At 41.4% G+C, this 13,601-nt stretch overlaps 1 protein-coding gene across 1 annotated transcript in view; it reads left to right on the top strand.

Annotated features, from left to right (window-relative positions):
• msh2 (mutS homolog 2 (E. coli)) overlaps positions 1–13,601 on the top strand; it is a 76,921-nt gene that overhangs the window by 13,310 nt on the left and 50,010 nt on the right. The window contains exons 4-6 of the mRNA XM_078557217.1: positions 1,077–1,223; positions 3,062–3,211; positions 6,954–7,087. Coding sequence (XP_078413343.1) covers positions 1,077–1,223; positions 3,062–3,211; positions 6,954–7,087 — 431 coding nt within the window. The remainder of the gene's footprint in view (positions 1–1,076; positions 1,224–3,061; positions 3,212–6,953; positions 7,088–13,601) is intronic.

Raw genomic sequence — 13,601 nt, forward strand, 5'->3', positions numbered from 1 at the left:
AAGGCACCGAACATATTGAGAGACTTCGTCAGGAATGTGCAAAGTCGAAGTCAAGGCATTGGAGGGAGTGCACGAACCTCCAACAGCTTATCTACCCAACCTTTCAAGCACCATCTGCCCCACATGTGGCAGAGTCTGCAGATTGCACATTGGACTTTTCAGCCATCGAACTGGAGTGGAAGCAAGTCATCCTCGATTCTGAGGAACTCCCTAAGAAGGAGAGAAAGGGCTGTTGCTCTAAAAGTTAAAAGTGGGGCAAGCCGGCCAAATGGTGGCAGGCTTGCCCCGAAATTTATGCTGGGGTACGTTGAGCCTACCCCTGTGTAATCCAGCCCCTCCAGCTCAAATCTTGATTGGCCAAAGGCAAGGTTTTGTGGGTAGACATGTTTGAGGGAAATGTTAATGTTTTGGGAGGGAAAATTATTTATTAGAGAAAGGAATGACTTGTATTTATATAGTGTCTTTCATGACGACAGGACGTTCCAATGTTCTTTACAGCCAGTGAAGTACTTTAAGTGTGATCACTGTTGTAATGTAGGAAATATTCCAGCCAATTTACAGCAAGCTCTCACAAACAGCATTGTGATAATGACCAGAAACTCTCTTTTTGTGATGTTGAGTTGGGGATAAATGTTGGCCAGAACACCAGGGATAATAGCTCCCCTGCTCTTCTTTATAACAGTGCTATGGGATCATTTAAAGTACGTCTGAAAGGGCAGATAGGTAGGGCCTCAGTTTAACATCTCATCCAAAAGACGACACCTGCAAAAGTGCAGCGCTTCCTCAGTACTGCATTTGATTGTCAGCCTTGTTTTTTGTGCTCAAGTCTTAGGGACTTGAACCCACAACCTTCTGATTCAGAGGCAAGAGTCCTAGCAACTGAGCCACAGCTGACATGTTTTTAGTCTAATTGCACTTTGAGTTGTCTATTGTATATAAACACCTGGGCCTTGGGGGTGGGTGGGGGAGTGGTGGTTGACAAGCCCCTCTAACAACCATACAGTGTTACGCATTCAGTTAGCTTTGAAATACCCAGCTAGATTGTGCCATTTTGTGTTTATTTGTGTATAATACAGGTTGTACAACGAGGAGGCATTTTGATTACGGATAGAAAGAAAAGTGAATTTACAAATAAAGACATTGTACAGGATCTGAACCGACTTCTGAAAGCTAAAAAAGGGGAGCAAGTGTCAAGTGCTGCTTTACCAGAGATGGAAAAACAGGTGAGTAAAGTGACCTTCGCGAGAGAGTTCTGCAAAACAAGAATTACTATGTTCCGTATAAACAAAATACTGTGGATGCTTGAAATAGAAACAGAAAATGCTGGAAATACTTAGTGATCTGGTGGCATTTTTGAAGAGAGAAACAGCGTTAGTGTTTCACTACAACAGGCCTGTGTATTTCCAGCATTTTCTGGTTTTATTTCAGTTATATTTTATGTACCGCAACCCTTTGTCTTATAGTTAAACAGAACATTTCCACCTGTACTCCTTTAAAATTTTCAGACTTCAAGTACACTTATTGAGGAAGATAAGTCATTTTCAACTCGATGTTAACTCTGTTTCTCTCTCCACAGATGCTGCCAGACCTGCTGAGTATTTACAGAATTTTCTGTTTTTACTTCAGATTTCCAGCATCTGCAGTATTTTGCTTTAATTACTGATTTCATTTTTCTGTTCATCACAAGCAACAGTGCTGGGAAATGGTATACTTTTCACTTAGCAAGTAGATAAAACTCTCTCTACAGTTATTTTCTATGCTGTCCTTACTTCATGCAAAGTCTGAAACCAACCGGGTAGATGGATGGCTAATCTGCTTCCAAGCTTCTGCAGTTGCTATCCTAAAAAAGTGCTCTAATGAAGTGTGGCAAGTGAAATATTGACTTTCCTGGCCCTTCTGGAGAGGAATTCGATTCATAAACCCTCCCATAGTTAAAAGAGTAGGAGCAGTCCCTTGTGAGTCATGCATGTGAATGCACATGCCACCATCCTGTGCTACTTTTGCTGGTACTGTATCCATGCTAAAATTTACAGTTCTCTGAAGATTTATGCATTGAGAAAGCTTGATGCCTATGAAATATTTATTTAATGTTGTAAACTCTGAAATATTTGTGTTTATTTACCTGTCCCTCCATGAACTGGAAATGCTCCCTGGCCTGGAATGCCATCCTGCAATTTGGCCTCCCTCACTTAAATTTTTTTTTAAAAAGGCTGAGGTGGGTTGCTGGGTCAATGGTTAAATATTCTGACTGGTGAACCAGATAGATATCCAATTTGTATCTGTGGGTTTAAATTATATGGAACCAAATTGACTGTCTGGGGCAGACTCAGTAATCTAATACCAGAGGAAGACATTAACAATACTCTAGTGTATGGTTAATCATGAAGCAGCCAGCTTGATTAACTAATAGAAACTTTTGGAGGATAAGATTCATCCACTTTATTCAAGAAACTAGGAAAGCCAGTGCCCCAGCCTTAAGGCTATGCTGGCTAAGTGGGTTGTGGGAAGGTTACCAGTTTGGTGATGGTAAACTAAGGTTCCAGTTGATTAAACTCTGCTTATTTGGGGCTCCTTAAGCCTTAGCTCAAGTTTCACCCAGATGGGGTGAGTATTAATGCAGAGTGGACTCCCTGTATCAAGCAGACAGAAACTTGGTGTGTAGATTTTTCATGAGCTTGGAAACTCTTGCATGACAATGGTCTGTGTGTGTCAGATATCTGACTGGCTTAAAAAAGTAAACAATTGATTAGCATTGAGACTAATGTTACAACCAGGATACAGAAGAATAAGCTTGTGAAATGGGATGCAACTAATGTTCCCTCCAAGCTGCGCGATAATGCACTTAAACAAATCACCCTCTATTTTTTGTTGTCTGTGGCTATGTTAACTGCAACCTACATGTTACTGTTCAGTTGCTTAGGATAGTAACTGCAAATGCTAGAGTTCTGCAAGGACTGATCTGTTACGTAGTTGATAAGTGCATCATTTTTATTGTGGTTAGTGCAGCTTTACAGTAATAGGGACTACATGGCTAATGCAGATTTTCTTTCAATTTCTAAAGGTTGCCATGTCTTCTGTTTCTGCTGTGATCAAATATTTGGAGTTCCTGTCTGACAAAACTAACTTCGGCCAATATGAGTTGATGACCTTTGACCTGAACCAGTATATGAGGCTGGACAATGCAGCAGTCAGTGCACTCAATCTTTTTCAGGTGAGAGGCCTGGGCCTGACTCTTGTATCTGTCAGTCTGAAGACAACTGTTCTTACTTAAAGGAAGGGAAGAAGAGTCCAGCACATTAACCCGTAGCTGCTATGGAGCATGTCACACAGCTACAAGAGCTCAATAGTTCAGACCACATTGTATGACAGTAGTTCATATTTCCAGTGGTTTGGCAAAGGGGAACTTTAGTATTCGGGTAAGTACAATGAATTAATGTATAATACTTTGCACAATGTGCTAAAAGTTATTCAGCAGGATAGAAAATCCCAGATTAGTGTAGATACTATAAACATTACAGAAACAATCACCAGTGTAATACACTGGATAATTGTGCACAAGGCTCTTTGTGGAGTTCTGTAAATACAGTTGGACTAACCATTAAGAGCGGAAGGAGGACAGTTATTGACACATGATTCAGTAAGGTAAGTATATGTGCTAAAGTTCCATATTAAATTACCACGTTCCTGCAAAATGCTACAGATTGAAGTACAGCTGGTATCCATTGTTATATGGAAGAGGTGGAAGAGTTAAATTCCCTGTTCTATTCTCAAGATATTTTCTCACCTTCCCCTTTCTTGATCTCTCTCTATGCACTTCCTGTGGGTGAGTACATGGTCTAATGCCAGGACAGCTAAACCCTCAAAAGTCTGCATTGTGCTTGAACACAAGAAATAGGAACAGGAGTAGACCATATGGCCCTTCAAGCCTCCTCCGCCATTCAGTTCGATCATGGCTGTTCTTGGGCTTCAACTCCACTTCCCTCAATTCTGTTGTAGTCTGGATCTGCTGTAGACTAATTGATGAGAGATTGATTGATTATTTGCTATGATTAGTCAACAACGCCAGTATTGTATTGTGCAAATACTGGAATTGTAAAAGACAAATTATCTTTTCAAAAGTTCTGCGTCATTCAACAGGCGGTTGGCTGCATAAAGGGGAAAGGAGTGGGACGTTTCAATGGAATGATGACCTAGATGGCCCAAATTTCCTCCCTTATCTGCTTGTATTGTGGTAAGCAATGGAGGGTTACCATAGAGAAGGACCCAGCTTTGCACATAAAATTCCTATATATTCTGTGCCACTCACAGCTCAATTCCCCATATCCCTCAATTTCCTGAGACACCAAAAATTTGTCCATCTCAGTCTTAAATGTATTCAATGATGGAGCATCCACAATCCTTGGGTTGAGAATTACAACGATTCACAACCCTTTGAGTGACGTAATTTCCCTCATCTCAGTCCTAAATGATCAGTCCCTTACCCTGAGACTGTGCCCCTGTGTTTTAGATTTCCTGACCAGTAGAAACAATCTTCTACCCATCAAGCCCCTTCAGAATCTTGTATGTTTCAATGATAATTGCCTCTTACTTTTCTAAACTCCAGAGAAAATAGACCCAGTTTGCTGAGCCTCTCATCATAGGACAACCCCTTTGTCCCAGGGACCAATTTAGTGAACCTTTGCTGTACCGCCTCCAATGCAAGTGTATTTTCTTAAATATGGAGACCAAAACTGCACACAGCACTCCAGATGTGGTCTCACCAAAACCTTCTACAACTCTAGCAAGTCTTCTTTATTCCTGTACTCAATCCCCTTTGCAATAAAGGCCAACATGCCATTTGCCTTCCTAATTGCTTGCTGTACCTGTGTGTTAACGAATTGCACTCCTTGTATGAGCACACTCAGGTCTTTTAGTAGGGTAACATAAGGATAATTTATTTTTTGTTTCTGTTTCTTCCCCCTTCTCTTCCTCTATATGGGGAAATAATACTTATATACCACACTTTGTAGTACAGCTGTGAGTGGCACAGAATATATGGGAATTTTATGTGCAAAGCTGGGACTTTCTCTATGGTAACCCTCCATTGTTTACCACAATACAAGCAGATAAGGGGGGAAATTTGGGCATCTAGGTCATCATTCCATTGAAACGTCCCACTCCCCCTTTATGCAGCCAACCGCCTGTCGAATGACGCAGAATTTTTGAAAAGGTAATTTGTCTTCTACAATTCTAGTATTTGCACAATACAATACTGGCGTTGTTGACTAATCATAGCAAATAATCAATCAATCTCTCATCAATTAGCCTACAGCAGGTCCAGACTACAACAGGCCCAGCCATGAGGTGAAGTAAACCTGCAACTGTGGAAAACCGTAAGCCAAAGATGACCTGTTCCTCCCAAGCATGCTACGCTTGCCACGTGTCATGATCAAATAACTCACTTGTTCTTTTCCTCTTTCTCCTAATCCTTTATTTTTCCAACCCCTCTCTGGAAATACAAAATCTTTAGCGAGTTATTATATTTGAATATTTTCAAAGCTGATGTTCCATTACTCTTGTGATTAATTGCCCCCTGTTCTGTGTGTTTAATGTGTTGCAGAGGGGCCAGGTTAAAGGAATGATGTATACTATAGAGTATCAGGGAGGAAGGAAGGAAAATCATACTGAACTCTGTCTTTAATAGGGTTTTGAAAGGTTGATAGATTCCCTTTACTCCTCTCGTGTCGCTAGGATATCCTGTTACCAATGGGTCTTCCATCTCCTGGCTTGGCTGAGATACAGCAAAACTCAGATTTCACATTGAGTTCAGGCATTCTAGTTTTTGCTAGAACTTTGCACTCTGTATTTTCTGTAATTAGTCAATACTTAAATGCTTTTTATTGTGACAGAGCTGAAAAGGTGTAAAAACAAATGGTTATCGTATTGTCACTGGTATCTACAAAATGGTGCCTCCTCCTTTTAGACAAGTTTTGCTGCAGCAAGTTAATTCAGGAGGTTTAGTTTTGACACATTGGGCCTTAAAAATTTCCACATTTTTGTTGTTGTGAAACTTAGGTAAATGGCCCTAAAGCAAGATCAGAGAGAAAAGAAAAGACTATACAATGTAATATTGACAAAATTGAAATTTTAACATAATTTACTTAGGCCCATAACTTCCACGCTCCCCACAGTCAGATTTGGGGGGTACCCCAAATGGGGAACCCCTCTGGCAAGTTCCAAAGCAAGGGTTTGCACGGCAATTGCCCAAACTTGCCAACTTCCTCTGGACAATTGTGCTGCGCTGGGAACCATCCAAAAATATGATTTAAATCGTAAACTTCGGATGGTTCTGCCGGGGTTATGTCAATTGTTACCCAGAAAAAGTTAGAAGAATTATAACTTCTACTTCTGAGTAACTATTGTAAAGACCCAAACTGTCTCCACGAGACTTCCACCCCTGACCTCCGGGCACCCCCAAATCCTATTCACTTACCTTAGACACTTAACTTCTCCCTGGCCTGTCAATTTCCCTGGACCTTTAAATTTACCTGCTTTACAGCAGCAAGTGCTGTAAAAAAAAAAAGAGGGGAAGTGGGTGGGGGGGTGGGGGGGTGGAGCATGGCCTCCTTGAATACGCTAGATCTACACTTCTCTGGGGTCTGCAAGGACTCTTTCGATGCAGGCCCCAAGCAGCTCTGGTGATTGGAAGTGGCAACTCAATTTCCAAGACCAGGTAAGTGTGCATTTATTTCTTCTAATTTCTGTGGGCCAGCACTTTCAGGCACCAGTCGGAAGTTACTGCCCTTATTGTTAAGAAATGAGCGTGTGCCATCAGTGAATGACACACACACAATGTTCATGACCCTTTTAAATTCTTTTCATTTCATTTATTGAACAGAATATTGTGATAGAGGAACTGGGACAAAAACATTGAGAGGGTGAAGGATATAACCTGCCATATTCTTTTATCATAGGGATCATCAGAAGATTCCAGCAATACACAGTCATTGGCTGGTTTACTGAACAAGTGTAAAACTCCTCAGGGACAGCGTCTCGTCAACCAGTGGATCAAACAACCGCTGATGGACAAGAATAGGATTGAGGAGAGGTAGGCCGTTTTTTAAAAAAATGTTTCTAGTTCTACAAGTAGTAACTGTCGTATGGCGCTTTGCCCAAATGGGCATTCTTTGCCACACCCTGGAGGTGACGGTCATTAGAGTATTCAACAGGGGTGTAAAGGGGTTGGGCACCTTACCCAAGCTTGACCCTCTCTTATCTCCCAACATTCAATACTTTTCAGTAGGCGGATCATTGACCAAGGACAAGAAGCAAGATCTCAGGCTAACTCTTTCCCTCAGCTTGTGCATTGAGGCCAATTGCATTGATCCTACTACTGACTACAACAGATAATGGAAGGAGTCTGTTTATGTTAGAGCCCATCCCCCTCTAGATCAAGGAATGAGAAACACATGAAGTCACTAACAAGTTCCTTGTGACAAACCCCATCTGTCGAATGGCAGGCTTTGAACTATCATGGCAAGAATAGTCCTTGCTAAATAGGTTCAGGACAGGCCAGGACCCCTGTGCAGCCAACGTCTCCTGCTGGGGCCTCAGTACAAACTCCATATGCACTTGTAGGAAGAAACAAACAATGCTGCACATTACCGAGGAGTGCTCCCTCTACAGACTAAGCCGTGGACTAATTGCCTTAAACTCAGCAAATGAAGAGGCTATCGCTTGGCTTCAGGGATTTGCCTTCGCTAAATAAATAAAGAGGCCCTCGAAATCTGGAGTTCCTGTGCCCCAACTGCTCAAGAGCCTGCAGATCAGTCACGAATGATCATGCCAACTGCCACAGAGACAAGTGTTCCCATGATCTTTGGTTGCAAAATATCTGCCATCGTCATCATGACCACAGCAGCTAAGCTGTGCTAACCTATGCCTGTGACCTTCCTGGTCTTTGTGGTTTAGTTCATTCGTGCCTTCATTCTCTCTAGATTTAACGATTCCAATGCATTCCTGACTGGTATCCCACATTCTACCCTCCGTAAACTTGACATCATCCAAAACACAGGCGCTTGTGTCCCTTGTACCAAGTCCTGTTCACCTGTCACCCCTGTGCTCATTGACCTACATTGGCTCCCGTTCGAGCAACATCTTTTAACATTCTCATCCTTGTTTTCAAATCCCTCCATGGTCCTGTCCCTCCCTTTTTCTGTAATCTCCTTCAACCCCACAATCCTCTTGCTGGGTGCTTCTAAAGCAATCTTGTAATCTTTTTCCTGAAATCAACCAAATCAAGTAATCCTCCACTTACAACTGAAATTTATAACCTTAAAGGATCTGTGCTGCTCTAATTCTGGCTTCTTGTTTGTCCCCGATTTGAATTGCTCTGCCATTGGTGGCTATGCTGTCAGCTACATAGGCCCTAAACTATGGAATACTCTTCACCTCTCTACCTCACTTTCCTCCTTTAAGACACTCCTTAAAACTTACCTTATTAACCAAGCTTTTGGTCATCTGACTTAATAACCTCCTCATTTGGCTTTGTGTCATATATTACTTTATAATGCTCCTGTGAAAAGCAATGGCTCTCTTATATAGCGTCTTTAATGTAAAAAATATGTTACTGTTGGTAGTTATATTAAGGGATGTACATTTAACCATCATGACCCTCTGGGGGAGTATGATCTACCTTATTCCGTATGATTTGCAACAGTGACTAAGAGCTGCAAATTGAAAAATAATCTAGCTTTATAATAAAGTGGAAACAAACAATGAACTTGTCATTATGTTCCAGCGTGGACTCTGAATCTAGGATTACCATATAGTGTTGTCATTACAATTGCAATGCAAAGTGGGTTCAGGCTGCTATCAGTAAAATCCCAAAGGCAGTGTTGGGGAATGATTGAGCAACAAAAATTAATCCCATTCAGTGCAGTTTTCTATCAACGGCATTTAATGATGCAGAGGTAAATTAAGCTGAATAATGTAACATTGTACCATCCCCCTCTTAACTTCTAACCAATGTTAGACCTAATCTTGCATGGTTTAGGCTAATTGACACCTTTGTGCCTAGTTAATCCTCTGTGCTACCAAAGTGTTCACTGTCCACAGGAGGACCTGATTGAGCTGGATGGGCAGGTGGTGCTACTGCTGTTTCCTTTTACAAGCGTAACATGCATTCAAATTAGATATCAAAGATATTTTAAAAATGGGATCATGTGAATGAATTGAAGCAAGCAATCTAGTGAAGGAACATTATCTGTGAGAATAACAAGATCGTGTAAGACCGTATATTTGGAGATTAGAAGAAATGAGAATAGTTCAGAGGTTGACTGACTGTGGTTACAGATACAACACAACCTTGAACTGCTGGGTGCTTCTAAACCAATCTTGTAATCTTTTTCCTGAAATCAACCAAATCAAGTAGCCCCCCACTTACAACTGAAATTTATAACCTTAAAGAAACGTTGCTCTATTTTTAGCAGAATTGTGGGTTTAATGCTATAACGTTCTTGCTCATATAAAACAGGCATATAATCCAACTTGAGTAACACCAAGGATGGCCACAGTTACGTGATTAGTGTCTTGTAGATAAGCAGCAAAACAGCTTGCATTTATTCAGTGCCTTTATGGTAAATTATCCACAGGTGCTTCACAGCCGGCATTGCTCTTAAAACATGTTTACATTGCAAAGAATTTGACACACACTCTTCTGGTTGAGTTGAGTAGCAGCAACCAGTAAGTTCATCCTGGCCAGACCTGCCCTGTTTCCATTGTTCCAAGTTCACTCTGAACCTCACCTAGGCCTAGTCTGCCACTTCTGTCCATTTGTGCCATCCCTCCTTTCCAACAACCGTACCCAGCCCATACAAAACAGCACATGAGGATTTATTTTAGGCTAAGTTTAATTGTTTTACGTGTGCATGTTAGTTATGTACAAAATTGGGCAGCAATGTGTGTCTTATATGTGTATGTAGTCATCTTTGTTTTCCTACCATTTTCCCCTTCCTCTAACACTGGAGTGGGGTGAGAAAGCTCGGCAGATGATGCCAAACCCAATCCAGTCCATTTAAATCCTGTCCATTAATCAGTGGCTGCTCATGCAGCTCCAGCAGGGGCTGTTGCTAGATAATCAGTAACGGGGTCAGGAATCTTGTCTAATTCTGCCTGCCTCCTCCTGCCACCACCTCAAAGTGCTTAGGCCAATTAGAGGGCTCCTACTATTGCCCCAACTGGGATCACTAATTTCACACAGACTGGGATTTTGTTTTTTGTTAATCCATGTTGCTCAGCCACGAATTGCTTCAATCTCCACTCTGGATCACGTGCAGGCCCGCCTTTGCTTTCTGTGCATCTGTTTCTGAGTACTCTGTTGTTGTTCTAACAAAAGGGAAGGAATAATAATTATTAAAAACACTTCAAAAGGAAACAAATGAATAGGCACACAGGATCCTGAGAAGCTGTAGCAGTCTTGTTTCTCTAGGTGGAGAGGCTGTAAATGGTTATTAGTGTGTGATCAATAGAAACTATACTAACTTTATCTTTGTGTTTTGACTGGAAAGCATTTCTGAGTTTTTTTCATCAACAGTGATGAGAGAGTTCCTGTAACCTAGAAGGAACATTGCCTAAGGGGTGTATGAGTGTACCTTAAATAGGCACTCCCATTCTAACCAGTTCAAGCAGGTTTCAGGTGCTGCAATTTCTGCAGAGAATGGGTGGGCAGTTTCGGAGGATTGGGATACCTGCAATGGTGGGATAAGAATTAGTCAGTGAGCTATCAAGTTTCAGCAAATACTTTTTAAATTTTCCCTTGACTCCAAATATCCTCTCTTCGGTTCAACTAAACACTGGAATTTTGACATTGTTTGTTGATATTTTGAAAACAACCTGAGATTTTGAAGGAATTATACAGTGACAGACAAGCTCTGTCTTTTATTTCTGTGTATGAAAACCAATAACGGCAAAGGCTTGGGTCACTTTAAATTGTGACTTTGCCCTGACTGCAGTAAGGAAACCAACTTTAGCTGTTAGATGCTGGCACTGAGCTTGACCAACCACTTGTATTAACTTAGCACCTTTATATTACTGAAACATTTTAAAGCACTTCACAGAAGCATAATCAGACAAAAACCAAGCAAAAAGTAGATTTTAGAATAGGTGACTAAAAGCTTGGTCAAGGAGCATCTTAAAGAAGGAGATAGAGGTTTGAAGAGGAAATTCCAAAGCTTAGGGCCTAAACAGTTGAACACATAGCTGCCAATGGTCAGGCAAAGGAATGGAGGCAAGCACAAGAGACCTGAATTGGAGGAATGCCAAGATCTGTGGACAGTTTGACTGGAGGATGTTAGAGGTAGGGAAGAGCAAGGCCATGGTGATATTTGAACATGAGGGTAAGAATCTTAAAATTGCCAGATTGGTAACCAGTGTAGGTCAGCGAGCAAAGGGGTGATGGGTGAATGGGACTTAGTACAAATTAGGACACGGGCAGCAGGGTTTTGGATGAACTCAAGTTTATGGAAGGTGGAAGATGGGAGCCTGTCAGGAGTGTGGTGGAATAGTCGAGTCTGTAGGTAACAAGCATGGATGAGGGTTTCAACAACAGGTGGATAGAGGCGAAGATGGTAATATTATGGAGATGGAAGTAGGTTGTCTTTAGTGATAGAATATGGGGTTGAAAATTGAGTCAAATAGGACGTCAGAGTTGTGAACACTCTGGTTCAGCCTCAGACAGTGGCCAGAGAGGGGGTTGGGAATGGAGGTTTGGCGAAGATTGGAGAGATTGACTTTTGTTTTCTCAATATTTAATTGGAGGATATTTTGGTTTGTCCAGACTAGATGCTGGGCAAGCAGTCTGACAACATGGGCAGTGGAGGGATCAGATGGGGATGAACGTGTGAAGCAGAACCAGGAAATGTGCGCCTACTTGAGAGGAGTATTGTTATGCTGGAGTGGCGGAATGGAGCTTGTTGAACAAAATTGTGAATTTGATTTTATGTAATATTAGGGATGTGTCCTTGCCTCCTACTTTGCTGTGTGAACTCAGTAATAACATTCTCATACTATGTTAAAGGAAAGATATGCTGCCCTTACTGATGTAAACAAAGATTTATAGGTGAAAAATGCCACTTCATGCTGCAGCCTGAGATTACTGATTGAAATTAGAGCTGACTTTGCAGAAGCATTTGTGAATAAACTTAGTTTCTATAGGAGCAGTCGGCAGAGCAGAGCTACCTATTCTTCTGCCGGCTTCCCAGCTAATCAAGTGTGCGTGAATAAATTAGTTTTAAGTATTAATACTTGAAAGAGAAAAAAAATGCTGCAGACTTTGGAAAAAAAATGAAAATTCCTGAAATACGCAGCAGGTCTTTCAGCCTCTCTGAAGGTCAGTTAACATTTTAATGGTTTGATGGAAGATTACACCAGGAATAATCAACTATCTGTTTTTTAGTGACTGACAGAGCAGCTGTATATTTCCAATATTTTCCATACTTGCTAGCCTTACAATGAACAATACTACCTTTTGAAATAGATGCTCTTAGTTGCGCTAAAACCTGATCCATTGACTCCCTCAGACCCATTTTTCTGTTTGGTGTTGTGTTTTTCGAGGAATGAAATGTACCTATATTGTAGCTTTGATGTCATAAAAAATGGATCATGAAAACATGGGGAATAGGCTGGAGTGATGGTAGTGGGGAAGCTCAGGCCTATACAAAACAGATGCTCTGAGGTAGTGGTATTGTCACTGGACCAGGCTAATGCTCTTGGGAGACCTGGGTTCAAATCCCACCACAACAGATGGTGAAATTTGAATTCAATAAAAATCTGGAATTAAAAGTCTGATGATGACCACGAAACCACTGCCGAACCCATCTGGTTCACTAATGAACTTTAGGGAAGGAAATCTGCCGTCCTTACCTGGTCTGTGACTCCAGACCCACAGCAATGCAGTTGACTCTTAAAATGCCCTCTGAACAAGGGCAATTAGGGATGGGTGATAAATGCTGTCCAAGCCAGCGACTCCCACATCCCATGAATGAATAACAAAAAAACGTAATTTCTGGTCAGCAATTCCAAAGCATAAGGAGAATACAATTCTCAATTGAGCATGCCCAAATTGGCAACTGGACCACATGACCAATTCAAAGAGTGCATTATGTGACCAGTTACCGAAACTGAGGAGCAGCAGCATCTCTGATGGGCTATCAGTTCAAAAAGTTGTTACTGTTGAGCTTACGGAGCATTTTGGTACTTGCAAGTGGAGATACAGGAAGCCATTCAGCTCATCAAGCCTGTTCTTCCATTCTGTTAAATCATTGCTGCTGTGTACCTCAGCTCCATCTATATGCCTTGGTTACATAACACTTAATGCCCATGCCTAATTGATATTTTCAATTGACCTAGTCTGAACTGCACATTTCCACTTCTCTGGAAATGTAGTATGCTTAATGTAATGCAAAAATGTGTAATTTAAATGTGATGCTCTTGATTCTTCATCTCAGCTTGCTCCTGCCTTTCCCATCACCACTACCAGTGACATGCTTGTAAGTACCAGTACCACACTCAGTTACACAGCTCAAAACACTCTATCCATACACAAGCCCAGAAGGTCAAAACTA

This window comes from Cetorhinus maximus, chromosome 14 (genome assembly GCF_964194155.1).
Source record: "Cetorhinus maximus chromosome 14, sCetMax3.hap1.1, whole genome shotgun sequence".
NCBI classification, from domain to species: Eukaryota; Metazoa; Chordata; class Chondrichthyes; order Lamniformes; family Cetorhinidae; genus Cetorhinus; species Cetorhinus maximus.